Below are 19,079 nucleotides of genomic sequence, written 5' to 3' on the forward strand. Positions count from 1 at the left end.
GGCACCACGGTCCACTTCACGAGCAACTGCAATCAAGATCTCCAGCCTGCATTTTTCCGCAAAAGCAATTCATCCATGAACAACACAAGCACAATAGCACCCCCGCCTCTGAATAGGCACGGCGGCATGCAATAGAATACAATAGCATCTCCCTTATCCAGCGCGTGGTCACAAACAGTGCCGCATTCTTTGTTCTATGCTTGCCACCTCCCATTAATTGACTAAAGCAGCTTTTCGCAAGAGTCTTCCCAAGACTTCCCGCATCCCGTCATTTTCGCAGGCATCTTGCCACCAACCTTAGGCCGTCACCACGCCATATCGATTGCAGCTTATCTTCCAGACGGCCTAATTCAATTCGCAAACCACAACTCATCATTGCGCCGATACCAACTCGAATCCCTTCGGCCCTCAACGTTTGTCCTCGATCTGACACGACTTTTATCCCTCGACGTTGCCCGATCGACGCGATCTATCTCGCAGAAACAAGTCTACACACAATGGCCGAATACGACCCCGCGTACCAGAGTGGTGCTTGGGGTGAAGACGGGAGTTATGAGGTTGCAGATGGCAGCAATCAAAACCATGTTCAACAGCATAGCACCCATCAAGTTGAAGCAGAGTATTCCCTTGACCCAACTCCTGATGGTGCCGCCGACGATATGGGTGACTACGATCCAGCATCAGTCACTGCTGCGCCATCCACTGCTGTAGCACTTCAGCCAGCTGCAGACCAGGTCCCCCTCAGGCCCTCACCCCAGCGTGCGGCGAAGAAACCGCGGACGGCAGGAGGCTTCCTAGTGGGAGACTCGGACTCTGAAGATGATGAGGTTCCTGTTTCTGCATCGAGTGGTCTTGCCTCTGGCGCTACGCCACAGTCCTCTGTCCCACGTCCTGCCCCTCAACACCCTGCCATTGCTGCCAGACAGTCTACTGTCACCCCATCCGGGGCAGATTCTGCGCCCCAGGCGAATGGCGCTGCTGCTGCCCCTGCTGACCAGCTGGACAATGGCAACCCGCGGTCATCTTCTGCCTCGGCAGCCGCCGTTGGCTCGGCGTCCCAAGTTCCCGTTGACAAGATTGCTCAGTTGGAGAAGAGGATTCACGATGACCCTCGCGGCGCCATGGATGCGTGGCTCGCGCTGATTGCTGAGCAACGCTCCAAAAACGACACTGAACAATCGAGACAGGTCTATGAGCGCTTTCTCGCTGTCTTCCCTCAGGCTGTGGGTTTCCAAGATCCGGATGAACGCGAATAATAAAGCGCTAACATACCCCTAGGCTGATATCTGGGTTGAATATCTAGAAATGGAGTTGGAAACGAACAACTTCCAGGAAGCCGAGATAATCTTCAACAAGTCTCTCATGTCAACACCCAATGTGAACTTATGGACCAAGTACCTAGACTACATACGTCGGAGAAACGACCTGAACGATAACACCGGACATGCTCGCCAAACCGTCTCGCGAGCCTACGAATTTGTCATTGACAACATTGGTCTGGATAAAGATGCCGGCAAGATCTGGGCCGACTACATCCAGTTCATCAAGTTTGGCCCTGGTACCGTCGGAGGAAGCCAGTGGCAGGATCAACAGAAGATGGATCAGTTGCGCAAGGCTTACCAGCGAGCCATCTGTGTGCCCATCGCGAATGTCAACACGCTGTGGAAAGAGTATGGCGAGTTTGAAAACGGCCTCAACAAGTTGACCGGCCGTAAGTACCTGGCGGAGAAGTCTCCGTCATACATGTCGGCCAAGAGCGCCAACACAGCCCTCGAAAACATCACCCGGGGTCTGCAGCGGACAACTCTTCCCCGTCTCCCGCCGGCCCCGGGCTTTGACGGTGACCAGGAGTACATGGAGCAGGTTGAGATTTGGAAGAAGTGGATTGCATGGGAGAAGTCGGATCCCCTGGACCTGAAGGACGACAAAGATCAGCCCGGTCTGTACCAAAAGCGCATCCTTTATGTCTACAACCAGGCTCTCATGGCACTGCGGTTCTGGCCCGAGATGTGGGTTGACGCCGCGCAATGGTGTTTCGACAATAACATCACGGCCAAGGACGGCAGCTCAACTGGACTAGATTTCCTTACCAGGGGTATCGAGGCGAACCCCGAGAGCGTCCTGCTCGCTTTCAAGCACGCCGACTACATCGAATCCACCTATCCGATTGAGGAAAACGACGATGCTAAGATTGAACGCGGCAAGGCCGTGCGTGGCCCTTACAACAAAGTGTTAGACACTCTTTATGGCATCGTCAAAGGGCTGAAAGAGCGAGAAACAGCAGAACTTGCGCGGATTGAGGAGGCTGCCAAGGCAGCTGGCGAGGCCTCGGCCAACAGGGCCGAAGAGGAAGACGAAGACGAGGATGAAGCTGGCCCTGCGGAGAAAGGTGCAGTTGGCAACAGGTTCAACGAGCAGATTCGTGCCATCAAGCAAGGTTATGCTGCCCAGACTCAGCTTCTCTCGAGGACCATCTCTTTTGTCTGGATTGCCTTGATCCGCGCGATGCGCCGCATCCAAGGCAAGGGCAAACCAAACACGGAACTGGGTGGTATGCGGCAAGCCTTCCAAGATGCTCGTCACCGAGGCCGTCTCACTAGCGACGTGTATGCGGCGGTAGCCCAGCTGGAGTGGACTATCTACAAGGATCCCGCAGGAGGCAAGATCTTCGATCGCGGTGCGAAACTGTTTCCCGAGGATGAGAATTTCACACTGGAGAATATCAAGTACCTCCATTCGCGCGATGACTTCACAAGTGAGTGTTTCTGCCCCTTTATCTAGCTTCCGTCTTCTCCGTGTCTTACTAACCTCTCGCAGATGCCCGTGTCCTCTTCGAGACGGTTGTCAACCGCTTGACGCAGAAGCCTGAGACTGTGCATAAAGCCAAACCCCTCTATGCTTACTTTCATAAGTATGAGTCGCAGTTTGGTGAGCTGGCTCAAATTGCCAAGTTGGAGAAGCGAATGGCAGAGCTGTTCCCTGAAGATCCCAAACTTGCCCACTTCAACGCCCGATACTCAACCGACAAGTTTGACCCGATTGCTGCCCGGATCATCGTTTCTCCTGCGACACAACTCAGACCCAAGCTGCTGCTCCCATCGGTCGAGCAGGCTACTTCGCTCCAAAACTCACCTCGCCTGCCTCCATTCGCAAGCCGCCCTAGTCCCGGGCCCCAGTTCTTGCGGGCGACAAACTCTCCCAAGCGTCCGTTGCCAGCGGACGATTTCGATGAGCCGCCGCGCAAGATCCAGCGCAACGAATTTGGCGAGTTCCAGCGCGGCGCTTCGCCGCTTAAAGGCGCCGCCGGCCGCCGCTTGGACCAACAGCGTCGGATGCAGGGCCAAGGTGCCGCCTCATACATAGCTACCACCGCTCCAATTGCTCGGGATATCACATTCCTTCTCAGCCAGATCCCACGTGCTGATCTCTACGACTTCCACCGCTTCAACCCGGTGAAGATGGCAAACCTGCTCCGCGAAACTCCGGTGCCGGAGTACCACGTGTGGAAGAACACCCGGCAAGCCACGGATTACTCTAACCAATACGGCGGCTACCAAAACCGTGACTCGCCGGCTCCGATCGGTCTGCCTCTGAGTCCTTATGTCACGGGAGAGGGACCTCGCGGCCGTATGCCGCCCTCATCCGCTGCTCAGCACGGGCAATCCACAATCCGACCCGGTTCGAGCGGGTCTTACGAGCCCCCGCCGGCAGTGTACGCGCAAGGTCCGCCTCCGTCACAGACGGGGTACGCCCATCCTCCACCCACGCAATATGACGGTGGTTCTGGCCCGGTTTGGGCGCCTTATCCGCATCCGTCCATGGCTCAGCCAGGTTATGGCGGCCCACCCCCACCGCAGTTGGGTTACGGACAGGGACCGCCGCCGGCTCAGGGTGGTTACCCCCGGTATCCACCCCATCCTTACTAAGGCAATAGGATGCTCTCCAATCCGAACTTAAGCATGCAGGCCACGAGGTTCTGTTAAGCTTGATGCCGAAACAGGTTGACCGCGAGACTCAGCCTTACCAAGACCTGCTTAGCTTGCTGTTATTCACGCCCGTCGCATATGTACAGTTTCGATGAAAAGCGAATTCATGGACGAAAAGCACTGGGTGGAAGGAGCTCATGCATGGAGTGGGTTGGGTCGGGTTTCTTAAGTTCTCTTTGGGTTTCGGGGTTTCCCGCTTTAAGCTTCTAGCATTGGCGAGGGAGGTTCTTCATGCATCCACATATTCCACCCCTCCCATCTATATGCTGTAAGACAAAGGTCGTCAATTTAAGGTTTAGGCCGCGTGGGTCCGACGTTCTCAGCGCCTGTTATTAGCTGTGAAAGGACTCTGCAGTTCTGCCAGATACTAGGTACCCCAAGAGCAGCAATTTACTTAGGCTACCTCGACGCAGCCGGTGGGATGATGATGGGTAAAGCCATCCCGCTAGAGACATGGTTCTGCTTGCGTGACGTCCTGACAGTACTAGTACCTGGAATGTGTCCTTTTACTATCCCTCCACCTCAATCACGGCATGACAAGTGCCTCGGCAGGAAAGCTGGTGGCTCATAATTACATAAAAGTACATGAATCTGTCAGCTTTTGCGAACAAACCTGCTTGCCATTACCGAGGATGCGGTCTCAACCTGTGGGCCAACATGGCTTGTCTCCTTTGCCTGAGGTGCTTAATCGATTCCGTAAGCAGAGGCGCACATAATAAGCCATGTTCAGAGCTTTTTGTGGTTGATTTTTGACAGCTCCATTCACTCCATACTCGACCCGAACTCTACTCAGCTGGCCAGATGTTACTGGCCATCTATCTCCGTAAGAGCTAGCCATCAAGAACTAATGTACTTCGGAGTCTGTGATTTCGATGCCAGATAGCCCTAGAACAGATCCATGTGTCCAAGAAATCCAAGCTCTGATTTCCTCGTATTGTGGTTCCTGGCCAAACAGAGATTTAGCTTCCTTCCAGTCTCTTTCTGCTGGGCTGGTTGGAAGCCATTACTGACTGCCCGGCCTTCCGCCTCCTCGCGTTCTTGCCTTGTTGACCAATTTCCTCCCATCTTTGCTGACCTGGCCTCCACCAAGCCCTAGGCCTCTCCTACAGGAATAAAGTCTTTGCCAGGCTTCCCAACTTCACCTTCTTCTCTTCCTCCAAACACCACACAACTTCACCCACCTCGGTACATCAACCAACCTTTCTCTTCACTCATCGCTTACACGAACCATCAACAAGTATTCCAACCCTAAGTCACTTCAAGGTAAGTATTTAGTCGAATATTTCCTTTCTTATGTCCTTCCTGCATCTCCCCTCTGCCATCCAGAGATGAGAATATCACAGGCAAACCTTCCTTGAGACACATCCTGGTATTTGTTTACAACCTCGAGCTTCCGAATTCATGCCCTCTCACTCTCCCTTCCCACATAGTCATCCATAGAATGCAAAAAGGTGAGTATATCCAAAGCCTCCTTCAGAGAGTCAGTTCGATGGCAAACAGTACAATCACTCCTGCAAGCAAACCAGTTTGTCGATCACTCCCACCCAGCCTTTTCTTTCCAGAATTACATTTCGAGAAAACTTTCATATCTGGATGAATCCTTCTCTGCTTTCCCCTTTCAAACCTCCTCTCCCGTGTCACAGCGAGCGCCGCTCTCTCAAAGCTGCAGTTAAATTGCTGTCTCTTCCTTTCACACCCTCCTTCTCTCTTCTCAACTTCAACTACACAACTTATCTGCTTCCTTGACAGAGGGTTTGGTTTTCCCTTTTACTCTTGAGCTAAACCAAGACTCCAACTTGCCAGTGCGAGTTGGCCTGCAGGTCGGTTCTGGTCGCGTTCTCCCAGGCATGCGTCATCGAGTTGCTCCCTTGTTTAACCGCCCCTTTTCACCGCCTCCCAACTTCCCATCAAACTCTTTTAACTTCCTAACTTTCCCATTCAGTTCTGACAGCATTTTCAGTCTTCAACTTCCACTTAACAACCGAGTCGGTCAGCAGACTTCCATCGGTAAGTCTCTCGTTTTGAGGTTACCTGTTGCTACCTTACGTTTCCCATGCCCAGAGCTTCGTCATCGCTCCTTCCCTCTCTCATTTTCTTAACCCCTAAGGTATCAGTGGAACACGGCACAAACAGGTGATCTGCTTCTCCCATTGTGCTTGCTTAACTCACCGACCTAGTACTGAGTCAGTCACCTGAGGGATGGCAGAGCAGTTCAAGTTTCTTACACCTGCCTAACTTCTGACCAAGCATCGTGATATCATCCCCCTTCCTCCACCACTCAGCACCTCAACACAGAACTGGCTCTGAGCCTTACATCAAACCACTACCCCACGAATCCATTGTTGGATGTTCTCTAATCTGAAGCCACTTCTGCAGTTCATCCGAGCAAGCGCGTTCTCAGAAAAGATTCAGTTCCGTCTGCTTCGCAGATCCAAGTCGGTACTGGTAAGTCTTCTGGTTTCTGTCGCCCCTTCTTTTTCAACCTGTTTCTCTTTGCTGCTTTCTTACTGTTTGGAAACCACCGAATACGTGGCGTTCAAACTCATGTTTATGATTCTGATTTCTTCCACCGATTTGAACATTTCTACCTTGAGTTTCTTCACCCATGCCCACATCCAACCTTCGTTCCCCTCCGCCATTCCACATCCTGCCTCCCACCGACACAGTTCCCAACAGGAGCCCTTGTACATCGAGGGCTTTGCCATCATATCAATCATTTCTTATTCAGTCCCAAAGACAAGCGGGTTCTTCAATCCTTTTCGTCAGCGCAATTGCCCGAATTTCAAAGTCAGACCTGATTCCATCATCACTTCAGGACTTGATCGATACATCCCCTTCAACAAGTGACTCATAATCCCATTGCAATTCTCATGAGTCGGTTAGACGGCTAACACTTCTCCTTCTAACAGCTTCGAGCATTAACGATTGCCCGCCATGTCACAGAAGATGGCTGGTCAGGGCTCGTCGCGCCCTGATAACCCGCTGGCTCTTCCGGCGGGTATCAACAAGCGGTGCGACTTGCCTCCCGAGGCCTACTGGGTAAGGTTTGGTCCACAGATTGACCTTGTCAATGCTGACATGGCTTCCAGCACGCCGGCCGTGTCAACACGCCCTTCACGACTCGCCCTAGCTACAACACCAGCGGTCAGTCTATTAGGGTTGGCGTGAACCAGTTCCGCGTGAAGAGCGTCTCCGGCAAAGACGTTTACCAGTACGATGTAAGTAACTTGTTCAAAGCTTTTTGAGCGCTCGAGAGCACACAGGCTAACATATGGAACCTGCCCGCAGGTTAACATTGTCCCCGAGCCCACTGGCGGGGTCGTCTACAAAAAGGTCTGGAAGTCCATGGCGGTGCAGAGTGTGCTCGCCAATTGCAAGGCACCTTGGATTCATGATGGTCGAAAGCTTGCTTGGTGAGTACAAGACTACAAGATGCATACTCAGAGCTTGCAGACGTTAACCAACGCTTGAACAGGTCAACCTACAATGTCCCGTCCCTGCGGTGTGAGGTTGACCTCGGCGCCGATGAGGGCCGTCCGGGTCGCAAGGGCAACACTTTCACCATTGTGATTAAGCAGACCTCCAAGGTCCGCCTGGAGATGCTGAAGGCGTACTTGACCAACAAGGCCGGCTGGGATACCACGGTACTGGAGTGCATGAGTGGGTAACAGAACGATTCCTTTCCTCAATCACCATGGCTCACATTGTCCAGGCTTCCTTGACCACGTCCTCCGTCAGGGCCCCTCTGAGAGCATGCATTTGATCAAGCGCACTCTCTTCAATGACTATTCGGAGACCTATCGCCTCAACAACGCCACTGAGGCGATCAAGGGTATCTACTCCGCCATCCGCCTCAATGAGGTATGTGCCCTGATGCTCCTTGCCCCCTTTGCCGTTCTAACTGTGTGCATCAGTCGATCAAGTCTGGTCAGCTCGGACTTGGAGTCAATGTCGATGTCTCCAACCAGACGTTCTGGGTGGGCCAGCCGCTCATGCAACTGGCGCGCAACTTCTTGAGCTGCCACGACCCCAAGCGGTGGGGTAACCGTAAGTTCGGCGACCGACTATCATTGTCTTGTTTGCTTCTTCGTTCATGTAGCTGACTCTGCCCCAAGTCACCTACGATCAAATGCGCGACCTCCTCAAGCCTATCGAGATCAAGGTGGAGGGCAAGGCCCCCTTTTACGGTATGTCTGAGTGCTTCAAGCTCCTCCGCCGCTTGCAAAACATCCGGTTCGAGGTGAAGCACCGTGGCGACACGAGGGGCAACAAGGAGTACAAAGTCCGCGGCATCCTGTTCAAGCAAGAGTATGGCACAGAGGGTGGTCATGCCAAGGCCGTCAAGTTCGACAAGAAGATGCCTGACGGTAGCATGAAGACTTACAGCATCTTCGAGTACTACCTGCTACACTACAAGACCCGGATTACGCACTGGTACTTTCCTCTGGTCGAGACGGCCAAAGCCGGCTACTTCCCCATGGAAGTGTGCGAGGTCAAACGGTTCAACCCCTACCCTTTCAAGTTGGACCCCGCGCAGGTATGTCCTCTGCATTTTGCCTACTGTCTCACATGGATTCAATGCTCACAGCAACCAAACTCCAGACCTCGGAGATGATCAAGTTCGCGGTCCAGCGCCCTCAGCAGCGCAGCCAGCAGATTCTGACGATGGTGAAGCACCTCGAATGGGGCCAGGACCGCTATCTTGCTCACTTCGGAATCAAGATCGACCCCACCATGCCCATGATTGAAGCTAAGCTCATCAAGAACCCCATCGTCCAGTTTGGCAACCGGACCACCGACCCCAAGGTGAGCGGTCGCTGGGACCTTCGCGGCATGAGGTTTGTCACCCCCAATAAGCAGCCACTCGTATCCTGGGGCTTTGTCATTGTGGACAACTGTGTGGACGAGAGGACCGTCGAGAACTTCGCGAGTGTCTTCAAGACGACATACACCGGCCACGGTGGCGTCATCCAGAGGAACCCCATCATCATGACTCCTCCGGGCGGGTTCGAACATGACAAGGTGGTCATGGAATCGTTCAACAAGTGTGGCCAAACCAACAAGGCCACCCCCCAAATCCTCTTCTTTATCCTGAGGGACAAGACCTCCTGGATCTATGACCGGTTGAAGAAGAACGCCGAATGCCGCGTTGCGTGCATCACGCAGATGTTGAACGCTCAGCACGTTCGCAGGGCTCAGGGCCAATACATCTCCAACGTCTGCATGAAGGTCAACTCCAAGCTTGGCGGGCAAACCTCGAGGATTGCGCACCAAGGGCAGGGTTCGGCATTCTTCAAGGTTCCCACCATGATGATCGGTGTTGACATCTCTCACGGCAATACCGGCACCGTCTCCGCGTCTACCGTAGCGATGTGTGTCTCCATGGACAAGGATGCGGCAATCTATGAAGCCGCTGTTGAGACCAACGGCTGGGGCGTGGAAATTGTGCAGCCGGCCAACATGCATTCCATGCTCGGACCGATCATCGTCCGCTGGCGCAACAAGAACCGGGTTGTTCCGCAACACGTCTTCTACATCCGCGATGGCGTCTCGGAGGGTCAGTTCGCCCATGTCATGGAGTTCGAGTTCGAGGAGATGAAGAAGGTGTTCCAAGAGCACCTGGGAACTGTTCCCAAGATTACTGTCATCATCGCTACCAAGCGTCACCATATCCGCTTCTTCCCCGAGAGGGGTGACAGGAACGGCAACTGCCTGCCCGGCACGCTTGTGGAGCGGGAAGTCACGCACCCCTTCCACTACGATTTCTACCTCTGCTCGCACGTGGCCATCCAGGGCACAGCTCGTCCGGTGCACTACAACGTACTTCATGACGAGTGCGCCCTGAAGGCTGATGATCTGCAGCGCATTCTATATCATCAGTGCTACCAGTATTGCCGCTCGACCACGCCCGTCTCGCTGCATCCCGCGGTGTACTACGCGCATTTGGCCGGTGCCCGCGCCCGCCATCACGAGAACATGGCGACGAGCGAGCAGATGCCCAAGGAGCAGAGATACTTGGTGCTCAAGCGCCCCGGTCCCTTTGGCAAGTGGGATAAGGACAGCCAGGCTCCCTCGGAGAAGGAGACAGCGCCTCCGCCGCTCATGAGGCCTGGCCAGCATGGCGGTCGCCCGGACGCCATTGCAACCTTCATCAGCACCATGTGGTGGGTCTAAAGACCCATCGGTGTCGCAAGCATAAGCGCCATCAGTAAGTTGAATACCCACGATTCACTCCTCTGACAGCAGATTTGCTAATGCTCCAAAGCTCCAGATAGATCAACAAGAATGGCATCGGGCTTGCGACGGGAGGTGGAGTAACGGGGTTTTGGTGTGGGAGGGACCAGCCGTGATTCAGTCGTCGAGACGTGCTGCAGCAGGCCCTGATGTTTGTTTTATTTTTGTACTCGGAGCTTGGCAGTGACGGACTTGGAGGGACATGGGAGCCGGATGGAGCAGCGTGGCAGTTCTCTGCAACGGCATCTTCTTCACGTCCTGGAGTTCTAACCACTTAAGTCCAGAGCAAGATACTAGCAGCAAGCATGGCGCTGATTTATAATGATGAAGTCCTGATATGTGACTATGAGACGAACCGACGGTCAAGAGAGTCGAAGATCACAAGCCGGATCAAAAGACTGAGGACTTGAAGGAGACAACTGCGGCATTTCTCCGTTACTTGATGCGATTGCAGGTGTAGCTCTATGAGCACACGGCAGTCCTTCGTAAGATGAACTGTCCAAGTTGCCGCATTGCTGTCAGGGTGAGCCGGGCATGCCGGTGACTGTACGAAGAAATACAGAGCAAAGCTAGGGGAGAAGGAGAACAACACGGCCTACAGGTAACTGAGTCAAGGTACCTGTTACAACTAAGCGCTTGCTGGGGTAAGCCGCCAGGCGTCGGCGTGACGGCTGTTGCAAACTTACAATCCCAGCCATGCCGTTGTCCTTCCGAGGCCAGCATCCCCGGTGACTGCCGTCGCGAGATTGCCTAGCACTGAATTCCAGCAGTGGAGGCGTCTTTGATGCTGGCAGCTTGAGTAAACAAGAAGACTGGCAGCAGAAGCAGAACGTGCATCCCAGGTGTGACTAGGTGTGACTCCGTGTGACTCCGTGTGAGCATCTGGAATCTAAGTACACAAGTCCTCTGGAGTCCAATGCATGCTCTGGTTTGCTCACATTCGGTATCTGCAACTCCAACAAGCCCTTGATGCGTGTGAGATCTGATCTGGCCGTGAGCATCCGGGAACTCGTTAGTACCTTAGTTACTGCGCAGCCGGCGCCGTTGGTTGAACATGATTAGTATGGATTGGATGCATAGGGATGTACGGTGTACAAATATTGCAACAGAAACGCAGTTTGGCATCGCGTGGATTCAGGTCGACGACAGACTCTGAGTGATCCCTGGCCCTCACCTCCTGTTGTATTGTACAGTTTCCTTCCCCTTGATATCTGTTGTCCGAGCAACGCCACTACGTACCCGCCAAGCTTTTTAGTCGACATGGACATCGGCATATGCGGGTGGGGCCTGTTGCCATGGTTCGGGCCGGGGGGGCCGGAGCCTCCCGAAGTACTGGACGATGTCCCCGATGAACCGGACGGAGGGTAGTTGTATTCTCCCGGAATTAGAGGGACAAATTTCGCAGCTACTTATGCCGAGTTCCAAGTTGGCCTTGCCGCCCGGCAAGTTCCGGGGGATAGGTCCAAATCTCCTTAGGTGATGTGTACCTAACTACTGTGTGGTAAGGGTGGATCCAAACTCCGTGGGATCGGATGAGACTGAAGTTAACTATATGTCCCATCTTTACATCTCTAGTAAGCCCTATCACTTCAGATAATGCTGCAAGGTCCTAGCCCTCTGGCCATATCCGCAGTTTGGCATTAAATAAAGATACACCACGCAACAGCGGCTCGAATCGCAAGAGCCAAAGTTATCCCGGATTGTTGCTCCTCCAGTCTACCTAGGTAGGTACGGAGCATGGGACCGAAAGTGTCTGTATCTTCCAATTGTTATGATAGTGCAAGTCACGTGGCTTTATACCTGACACGATTGCGGTGACCAAAAGAATGTGTACGAGTACATCATGGAACCTCCATAAGTCAAGCGAGAAAACCATCGTAAAAACATAAGAAATAAGGTCAAGAGAGAAAAACACGCTGCGTATATACCTACGTCAGCTAGTGTAGGCCTGCCTGTTCTGAAACACGGGCCGGATTTTCGGCCTGGAATGAACCGAACGGAACTCCCGCGCAAGGCCGCTTGGCTAAGCCGCATTGGGTCTAGTGCACCCGCCGCAACTGGCGGGGCATCCCGATTCCCGACACGGGGCACCCCCACCCCACATGGATTCAGCGTCCATTCAACACTACACAGTAACCTGCAGACGCGAGGCAAGCTCCGGTCTCTTCCCGTGGCAGACCAACCGTCACCTCAGCGATCGCATAAGATGGCAGGCTTTCTGCGCGCCCGGCAGGCCGGTATTCAGAACGACCTGTCGGCGGGCATCCCGCCGGGGTCGTTTTCCCCGGACGAGCTATCACGATACGGGATTAACTCCCAGATTAGGTATGTGCCGTGATGTACGGAATTCCGTTATGACGAGGCAAATGGAAGCGCCCGTCTCCCTTCTACATAGACTGCCTTCCCCTTATCATATGTATATCATATATATCGCTGCAGTACCCGCTTGCTAACGGCCCATTCCCTCAATAAACAAAGCTGTCTCGCCTACGACCCAATCCAGTCCCTCCTCGCCGTCGGCACGCACGCCTCCCGCTACGGCGCAGGCAAGATCTACGTCTTTGGCGCCCGCCGCATCGTCCGCTCCTTCTCCCTCACCTCCTCCACCCCGGTTGCTCCGTCGTCCTCCACCACCTCCTCCTCCTCAGCCTCTGCTGCCGCGGAGGGCCTATCCGTGCGGCAGCTCTCCTTCGTCGCCAACCGCCTGGTCAGCCTCGACTCGCGCAACGAGCTCGCCGTCTGGTCGCTGCACACGGGCGAAAAGCTCGCCCGGTCCAGCTACGGCCGCGTCAGCTGTGTGCTCACCGACCCGGGGCTAGACTGGGCTTTTGTTGGTCTGCAGGCGGGCGGCGGGGAGGTGTGGGCGTACGACCTGGACCGGGAACGCCCCGCGGCCGGGTTCCGGCTGCCGAACTTCTGGAAGGCCAAGGTTGAGAAGGAGAAGCCTGGCGGTGGACTGGGGATGGGACTGGGGATGGGAATGGGGGTGGAGATTGTCTCGTTGCGGCTGCATCCGAGGGATATTGGGAAGTTGCTGATTGGGTATACCCACGGCGCGGTGGTGTACTCGTTCAAGCAGAATGCCGTGCAGCGGTTCTTTGAGTATGTCGTGCCCGCTGGCGCACCGGGCGGGAATGGGGAGGGGACGGATCGGGAGAGGAAGCCCAGGCTGGTCAGGGCGCTGTGGCATCCTTCGGGCACGTTTGTGTTGACGGCACATGAGGATGGGAGTCTGGTGTTTTGGGATCCCAAGGATGGGCGGGTGGTTGCGGCGAGGTCGGTGTATACTACCAGGGTTAACGAGGTTGGCGCGAAGAAGAAAGGGGAGAAGCCGACGCCGCTGGCACCGTTTGGGAGGATTGCCTGGTGCTGCAAGCTGCATTCCCCCGATGATACCGCGCTGTTGATTGCCGGTGGCCAGGCGCTGGATGAACAGGAGAAGGGCCTGACGTTTCTGGAGCTGGGGCCGACGCCGATATATGCGACTTCGTCGTGGGAGGCGCTCACGAACCACTTCGAGGGAAAGCGTCGGTTGACGCTGCCGATACCGCCCGGGGCCGAGGTGGCAGATTTCTGTCTGGTGCCCCGGTCGACGCCCTTTTTTGACGGCGCACAAGACCCGATTGCGGTTCTGGTCTTGTTGACGTCGGGCGAGGTCCTCACCATGACCTTTCCTTCCGGGTACCCCATCAGCCCGACGAACATGCTGCATCCGAGCATGTCCTTTGTGCACCCCTTTGTGCAGAAGATCGCCGTCAGCACCATGCCGCGGGAACGGTGGCTGGGTCTGGCCGAGAGGCGCGATCAGGGGGATCCGATTCTCATGGGCGGCGCGCCCGCTGCGAAGAGGAGAAGAACCGGCTGGGATTTCCGCAACATCATACAGGTTGCGCATGCCGACAGCACGATCCGGATATGGGACGTCGGTTTTAACGACGACATAGAGAACCCGGCCCAGCTACAGGTTGACGTGGCCAGGGCGCTCGACCGGTTCGAAGATGTCAGCGTCACCGCTCTCGCCATGGCCGATGCGACGGGCGAACTCGCTGCCGGTACAAGAACGGGCGAGGTGGTCGTCTATCGATGGGGCGTCAACAGGAACTACGGGCGCGACGCGACAAAGCCGATCGACCCGAACCCGGAAGGCCTGTCGGATATCTCGTCTCGTTCGTCGCCGTCGCTGAAGGAGGGCCTTCAGCCCCTGGTCCTGTACGAGATGATGCAGGGCCCGGTGAGCGTGGTGACCGTCTCGGACGTCGGCTTCGTTGCAGTCGGGTCGGAAGGCGGCTTTTTCAGCATCATTGACCTACGCGGGCCGAGTATCATCTACCAAGCCTCCATCACGGAGTTTGTCAAGGAGGAGAAGCGATCGTCGTTCCTCAAAGGACATTCCTCCAAGGGGTCCACTGCGACCAAGGAGTTTCCCACAGTTGTCGAGTTTGGTGTGATGACAAACGACGGGGACAACTATTCCAGCATCGATTGCTTCGTGGGCACCAACCTGGGGCGCGTGGCCACTTTCAAGATCCTACCGGCTGGAAAGACATATTCTGCGCAATTAGCCGGCGTGACCAAGATTGGCCATGACAAGGTGGTGGCCATCTGTCCGATCAATGCGGACACCGGTCAGCCCGCGGGCGCTACGGGGCTCGCGGTTGCGGGGCTCAGTCAGGGGAAGCAAGTCAACGGCGTCCTTGTAGTCGGTAAGTCGGCCTTTTTTAAGGTACCTTAGTCTCAGACGATGCCTTGGATTTACTAACACCCACCCCCTCCCACAGTCACGCAAACGGAAATCCGCATCTTCAAGCCCGCCGCGGCAAAGGGCGCATCTAAGTCCTTTGACGACCAGCTCTGCGACGCAGCCCGCGTGACCGAGTTCCCCGGCCACGGCGTCGCGCTCGTCGCCGTTTTTGGCGACCGCACGACGAGAGCTTATTCCCTGCCGGCGCTGAAAGAGATGGGTCGCGCCAGCCTGCCCATGCTCGACCCCAGCCGGACCATCTCCACCGTCATCTCCCGGACAGGCGAGATCTTGGGCTGGACGGGGCCGTCCGAGATGGCGGTTCTGTCGGTGTGGCCGTCATCATCATCTTCAGGCGTCGTCCCGCTAGAGGACACGCTGATTAACCCGGAGCTGGTGCTCCCGCCGCGGCCGACCATCAGCAACCTGCAATGGATCTCGGGCACGCAATACGTCAGCCCGACCGACCTGGATCTGCTGATTGGCGGCGAGGGCCGGCCGGCGAGTAAGAGGATGATGGAGGCTGCCGCGGCCGAGAGGGGCATGGCCAGCGGTGGTGGTGGTGCTGGTGCTGGTGCAAGGGCGGGAGGAGGAACGGGTCAGGAGGGCTGGGGCGAGTACCTGGCGCGGCAGCTCAACGAGCGCACCGAGAGGCTGAATATGGTGGACGATGCCATGAGCAAGCTGCAGGAGACCAGCCAGGGCTGGGCCGAGGATGTGAACAAGTTTGTGAAGAGGCAGAAGAGGGATATGTTGCTTGGGAGTGTCAAGAAGTCGCTTTTCTGATCCGCGTGTAGCGAAAGGGGACGGGAGGGCTATGCTACACTGCAGTCAAATCTAGGGTCAGGGGCCATTACCGGCAGCTAATGGTTGCATTCCGTCCTCCCGCCAAAGCTGCCGATTCGCAACTTCGGGGTTGTCCTGGATGCACTATGGCTAAATGACGCTCTCCTCTGGACATGCCGCGGGTGCTCCAATCACGCCGTGAAGGTATGTACTACTTCCCCGCGTCTGTTTGGACGTCAGTTTCCCACATATGGTGGACGTCCCTGTTCTCTTCGGTTCACAACACCCATCTGGATCCCTCCAACTCCCCAAGACAGACGAAAAGCGAGCTTACTCACCGTACTCACCGTACTCACCATGGCAGTCTCAACAACCCTCCTCGCCATCCTGCTACTGCCCATCCTCCTCACCACCACGACACATGCAGCCGACACGCCGTTCCTGGGCTTCCCTTCCCCCTGGACTTCCCCCAGCAACAATTCTGACTCGTCCTGGGCAGCCGCCTACGCGCAGGCAGTGGCGTTCGTCGCCAACCTCACGCTCACGGAAAAGGTCAACCTCACGACGGGCACGGGGTGGCAGGCGGATCGATGCGTCGGCAACACGGGCGGCGTGCCCCGGCTCGGGTTCCGGGGGATGTGTCTTATGGATGGACCGGTTGGGGTCAGGTATAGTGCGTTCATTTTTCTTTCTCTTTTCTTTGCCCCCCCCCCCCCCCCCCCCCTCTTTTTTTTTATTTTCTTTTTCTTTTTTCTTTTTTTCTTTTTTTTTTCTTTTTTTGTCCGTTTCTGTTGAATCAATAGTTGGAACTGCTAACTAACAGGAACCAGCCGATCACAACTCGGTCTTCCCCGCGGGCATCAACGTCGGCGCCACCTTCAGTCGGCGGCTGATGCGGCTGCGCGGGGAGGCACTGGGTGCGGAATTCAGGGGTAAAGGGGTGGATGTGATGCTGGGTCCGGTGGCGGGGCCGCTGGGGAGGGTGCCGCAGGGCGGGAGGAACTGGGAGGGATTTAGGTGTGTATCATGCCCTCCCTGACCCAGTGGCAGCTTATAAAATAATGAAATCATTATTTACTTACCTACTTAATCATGCAGCCCCGACCCGTACCTCGCCGGGGTCGCCATGGCCGAGACCATCCGCGGCATCCAGAGCCGCGGAGTGGTGGCGTGCGCCAAGCACTACATCCTCAACGAGCAGGAGCACTACCGCGGCAGCGTCGACGTGCGCATCGACGACCGCACCATGCACGAGCTGTATCTGTGGCCGTTTGCCGACGCGGTGCGGGCGGGCGTCGGCTCGGTCATGTGCTCGTACAACCGGATCAACGGCACGTACGCGTGCGAGAACGAGTGGACGACCAACCACGTGCTCAAGAACGAACTCGGCTTCCCGGGCTTTGTGGTGTCCGACTGGGCCGCCCAACACACCACGCTCGGGTCGGCGCTCGGCGGGCTGGACATGGCCATGCCGGGCGACAGCGGACCGCTGCCGTACCGGTCGTGGTGGGGAGGCGCCCTGACCGAGGCAGTCCTCAAGGAAGAGGTGCCGCAGTGGCGGCTGGACGACATGGCAGTGCGCATCATGGCCGCCCACTTCAAGGTGCGCGCCGCCGCCGACAACTACACGTTCCGCCCGGACATCAACTTCTCCGCGTGGACCAACCAGTCCCTGGGATACCTGCACCCTTCCTCCAACAACTCCCTCGCCACCGTCAACGAATTTGTCAACGTGCAGTCCAACCACGCGGCCCTGGTCCGCGAAATCGGCGCCAAGTCCATCGTCCTCCTCAAAAACGCCGCCTCCCTCCTCCCGCTCCGCAGCCCCCCGAGCATCGCCGTGATCGGTTCCGACGCGCAAGACCCGCCTAGCGGCAACCCCAACGCCTGCCCGGACCGCGGCTGCCCGCAGGGAATCGGAATGGGGACCACAGCAATGGGCTACGGCTCCGGCACCGCCGAGTACCCTTACCTCATCTCCCCCGCGTCCGCCCTGCGTGCCTATGCTGTATCTCACAACATCTCCTTCACCAACCCCCCCAGTAGTAGTAACTCCAACTGGGACCTGCCCGCCGCTGTGGATCTCGCGCGCAACGCGTCCGTGGCCATCGTCTTTGCCTCGGCCCTGGCGGGGGAGGGGTACATGACCGTCGACGGCAACGCGGGCGACCGGAATAACCTGAGTCTCTGGGAGAACGGCGGGGCGCTCATCCGGGCGGTGGCGGGCGTCAACAGGAATACTGTTGTTGTACTGCACACCCCGGGCCCGGTACTGGTAAAAGAGATGGAGGGCAATCCGAACGTGTCGGCGATCCTCTGGGCCGGGTACCCCGGGCAGGAATCCGGGAATGCGCTGGTCGATGTGCTCTTTGGGGCGGTCAATCCGCGCGGGAGGAGTCCCTTTACGTGGGCCGAGACGGAGGCCGATTATGGCGTGGGCCTGGCCCTGATGGATCATGTGCCGGTTGGGGAGGACCCGAATAATGAGAGGCGGCCGACGCCGGTGCAGAGGTTTGAGGAAGGCGTGTTTGTCGATTATCGCTGGTTTCAGACGGGGAGAGGCAGAGTGGTGTATCCGTTTGGCTATGGCCTGAGCTACTCCAAGTTCCGATACGCGGATCTGAGGGTGGTGCGGAGGGAGGATGTACCGGGAAAGTACCCGCCTGCTGGGGGGATGACGGGGCCCGCGCCGACATATGGCGTCGTGGAAAGGGGTGACTTGACCAAGTATACTCCGCCCGCAGCGTTTGAGAGGATTTCGCCGTATGTGTATCCGTGGCTGAACAGCAGCGAGGGGTTTGTTGCTGGTGGCGGCGGCGGCGGCGGCGGGAACAGCAGTCAGTTTCCGGCCGCGGCAACAAACGGTTCGGCACAGCCTGTGCTGCTTGCCTCCGGGGCTCCGGGGGGGAATCTGGGGCTCTACGAGGTGCTCTACACCATCACGGCCTCCATCAAGAATGAGGGCGAGGTTGCGGGGACTGAGATACCCCAACTGGTAAGTCCTCGCATCGCACGAAGCCACGCAGATAAGTAGATCTATCGGAGAAAAAAGCTGCTGACAGTCAAAAACACAGTATGTCCAGCTGGGGCGGGGAAGACAACCCCTGGGGCGTTCTCCGCGGGTTTGACGAGGTCGAGCTAGAGCCCGAGGAGACAAAGACTGTCACGTTCGAACTCACACGGAGAGACGTCAGCAACTGGAACACGACCACACAGAACTGGGAGATCACAGACAGGGAGAAGTTTGTGTTTGTGGGCTCCAATGTGCGGGATATCCACCTGAATGCATCGCTGCCCGCGCCCGTCGGGATGAAGTGGAGGATTGGCTGAGA

General features: G+C 56.4%; 4 protein-coding genes across 4 annotated transcripts; all 4 read left to right on the plus strand.

The window, feature by feature from the left end:
• Positions 1–356: 356 nt before the first annotated feature.
• Positions 357–4,167, plus strand: B0T15DRAFT_209500 (uncharacterized protein). The gene is made up of 3 exons (XM_062862654.1): positions 357–1,223; positions 1,279–2,755; positions 2,818–4,167. Exons 1-3 carry the CDS (start codon positions 498–500, stop codon positions 3,924–3,926), a joined length of 3,312 nt encoding a protein of 1,103 aa, XP_062721560.1. The 5' UTR covers positions 357–497; the 3' UTR covers positions 3,927–4,167.
• Positions 4,168–6,891: 2,724 nt separating this feature from the next.
• On the plus strand, positions 6,892–10,176 carry B0T15DRAFT_556230 (Piwi domain-containing protein). The gene is made up of 8 exons (XM_062870412.1): positions 6,892–7,025; positions 7,076–7,204; positions 7,275–7,399; positions 7,462–7,646; positions 7,699–7,847; positions 7,901–8,033; positions 8,102–8,523; positions 8,589–10,176. Exons 1-8 carry the CDS (start codon positions 6,921–6,923, stop codon positions 10,158–10,160), a joined length of 2,820 nt encoding a protein of 939 aa, XP_062721561.1. The 5' UTR covers positions 6,892–6,920; the 3' UTR covers positions 10,161–10,176.
• Positions 10,177–12,297: 2,121 nt separating this feature from the next.
• On the plus strand, positions 12,298–15,926 carry B0T15DRAFT_209565 (lethal giant larvae like, C-terminal-domain-containing protein). Its single transcript, XM_062862656.1, has 3 exons — positions 12,298–12,545; positions 12,699–14,923; positions 14,999–15,926. The coding sequence occupies exons 1-3, from the start codon at positions 12,427–12,429 to the stop codon at positions 15,745–15,747; spliced, it is 3,093 nt and encodes a 1,030-aa protein (XP_062721562.1). The 5' UTR covers positions 12,298–12,426; the 3' UTR covers positions 15,748–15,926.
• A 178-nt stretch (positions 15,927–16,104) lies between these two features.
• On the plus strand, positions 16,105–19,077 carry B0T15DRAFT_493924 (glycoside hydrolase family 3 protein; the record flags this gene model as incomplete). Its single annotated transcript, XM_062866982.1, has 4 exons — positions 16,105–16,420; positions 16,578–16,764; positions 16,846–18,777; positions 18,822–19,077. The coding sequence occupies 4 exons, from the start codon at positions 16,105–16,107 to the stop codon at positions 19,075–19,077; spliced, it is 2,691 nt and encodes an 896-aa protein (XP_062721563.1).
• Positions 19,078–19,079: the final 2 nt, after the last annotated feature.

The sequence above is a fragment of the Chaetomium strumarium genome, assembly GCF_033439665.1.
Source record: "Chaetomium strumarium strain CBS 333.67 chromosome Unknown B0T15scaffold_4, whole genome shotgun sequence".
In the NCBI taxonomy this organism is placed as follows: domain Eukaryota; kingdom Fungi; phylum Ascomycota; class Sordariomycetes; order Sordariales; family Chaetomiaceae; genus Chaetomium; species Chaetomium strumarium.

Bases quoted from the DNA above. Each gene is read 5' to 3' on its own strand.
- B0T15DRAFT_556230 (XM_062870412.1), top strand. From the start codon at position 6,921: ATGTCACAGAAGATGGCTGGTCAGGGCTCGTCGCGCCCTGATAACCCG. The intron at 7,848-7,900 runs GTATGTGCCCTG...TGTGTGCATCAG, and splicing joins CCGCCATCCGCCTCAATGAG to TCGATCAAGTCTGGTCAGCT. The intron at 8,524-8,588 runs GTATGTCCTCTG...ACCAAACTCCAG, and splicing joins TCAAGTTGGACCCCGCGCAG to ACCTCGGAGATGATCAAGTT.
- B0T15DRAFT_209565 (XM_062862656.1), top strand. From the start codon at position 12,427: ATGGCAGGCTTTCTGCGCGCCCGGCAGGCCGGTATTCAGAACGACCTG. The intron at 12,546-12,698 runs GTATGTGCCGTG...CAATAAACAAAG, and splicing joins GGGATTAACTCCCAGATTAG to CTGTCTCGCCTACGACCCAA. The intron at 14,924-14,998 runs GTAAGTCGGCCT...CCCCTCCCACAG, and splicing joins CAACGGCGTCCTTGTAGTCG to TCACGCAAACGGAAATCCGC.
- B0T15DRAFT_209500 (XM_062862654.1), top strand. From the start codon at position 498: ATGGCCGAATACGACCCCGCGTACCAGAGTGGTGCTTGGGGTGAAGAC. The intron at 1,224-1,278 runs GTGGGTTTCCAA...ACATACCCCTAG, and splicing joins TCGCTGTCTTCCCTCAGGCT to GCTGATATCTGGGTTGAATA. The intron at 2,756-2,817 runs GTGAGTGTTTCT...AACCTCTCGCAG, and splicing joins TTCGCGCGATGACTTCACAA to ATGCCCGTGTCCTCTTCGAG.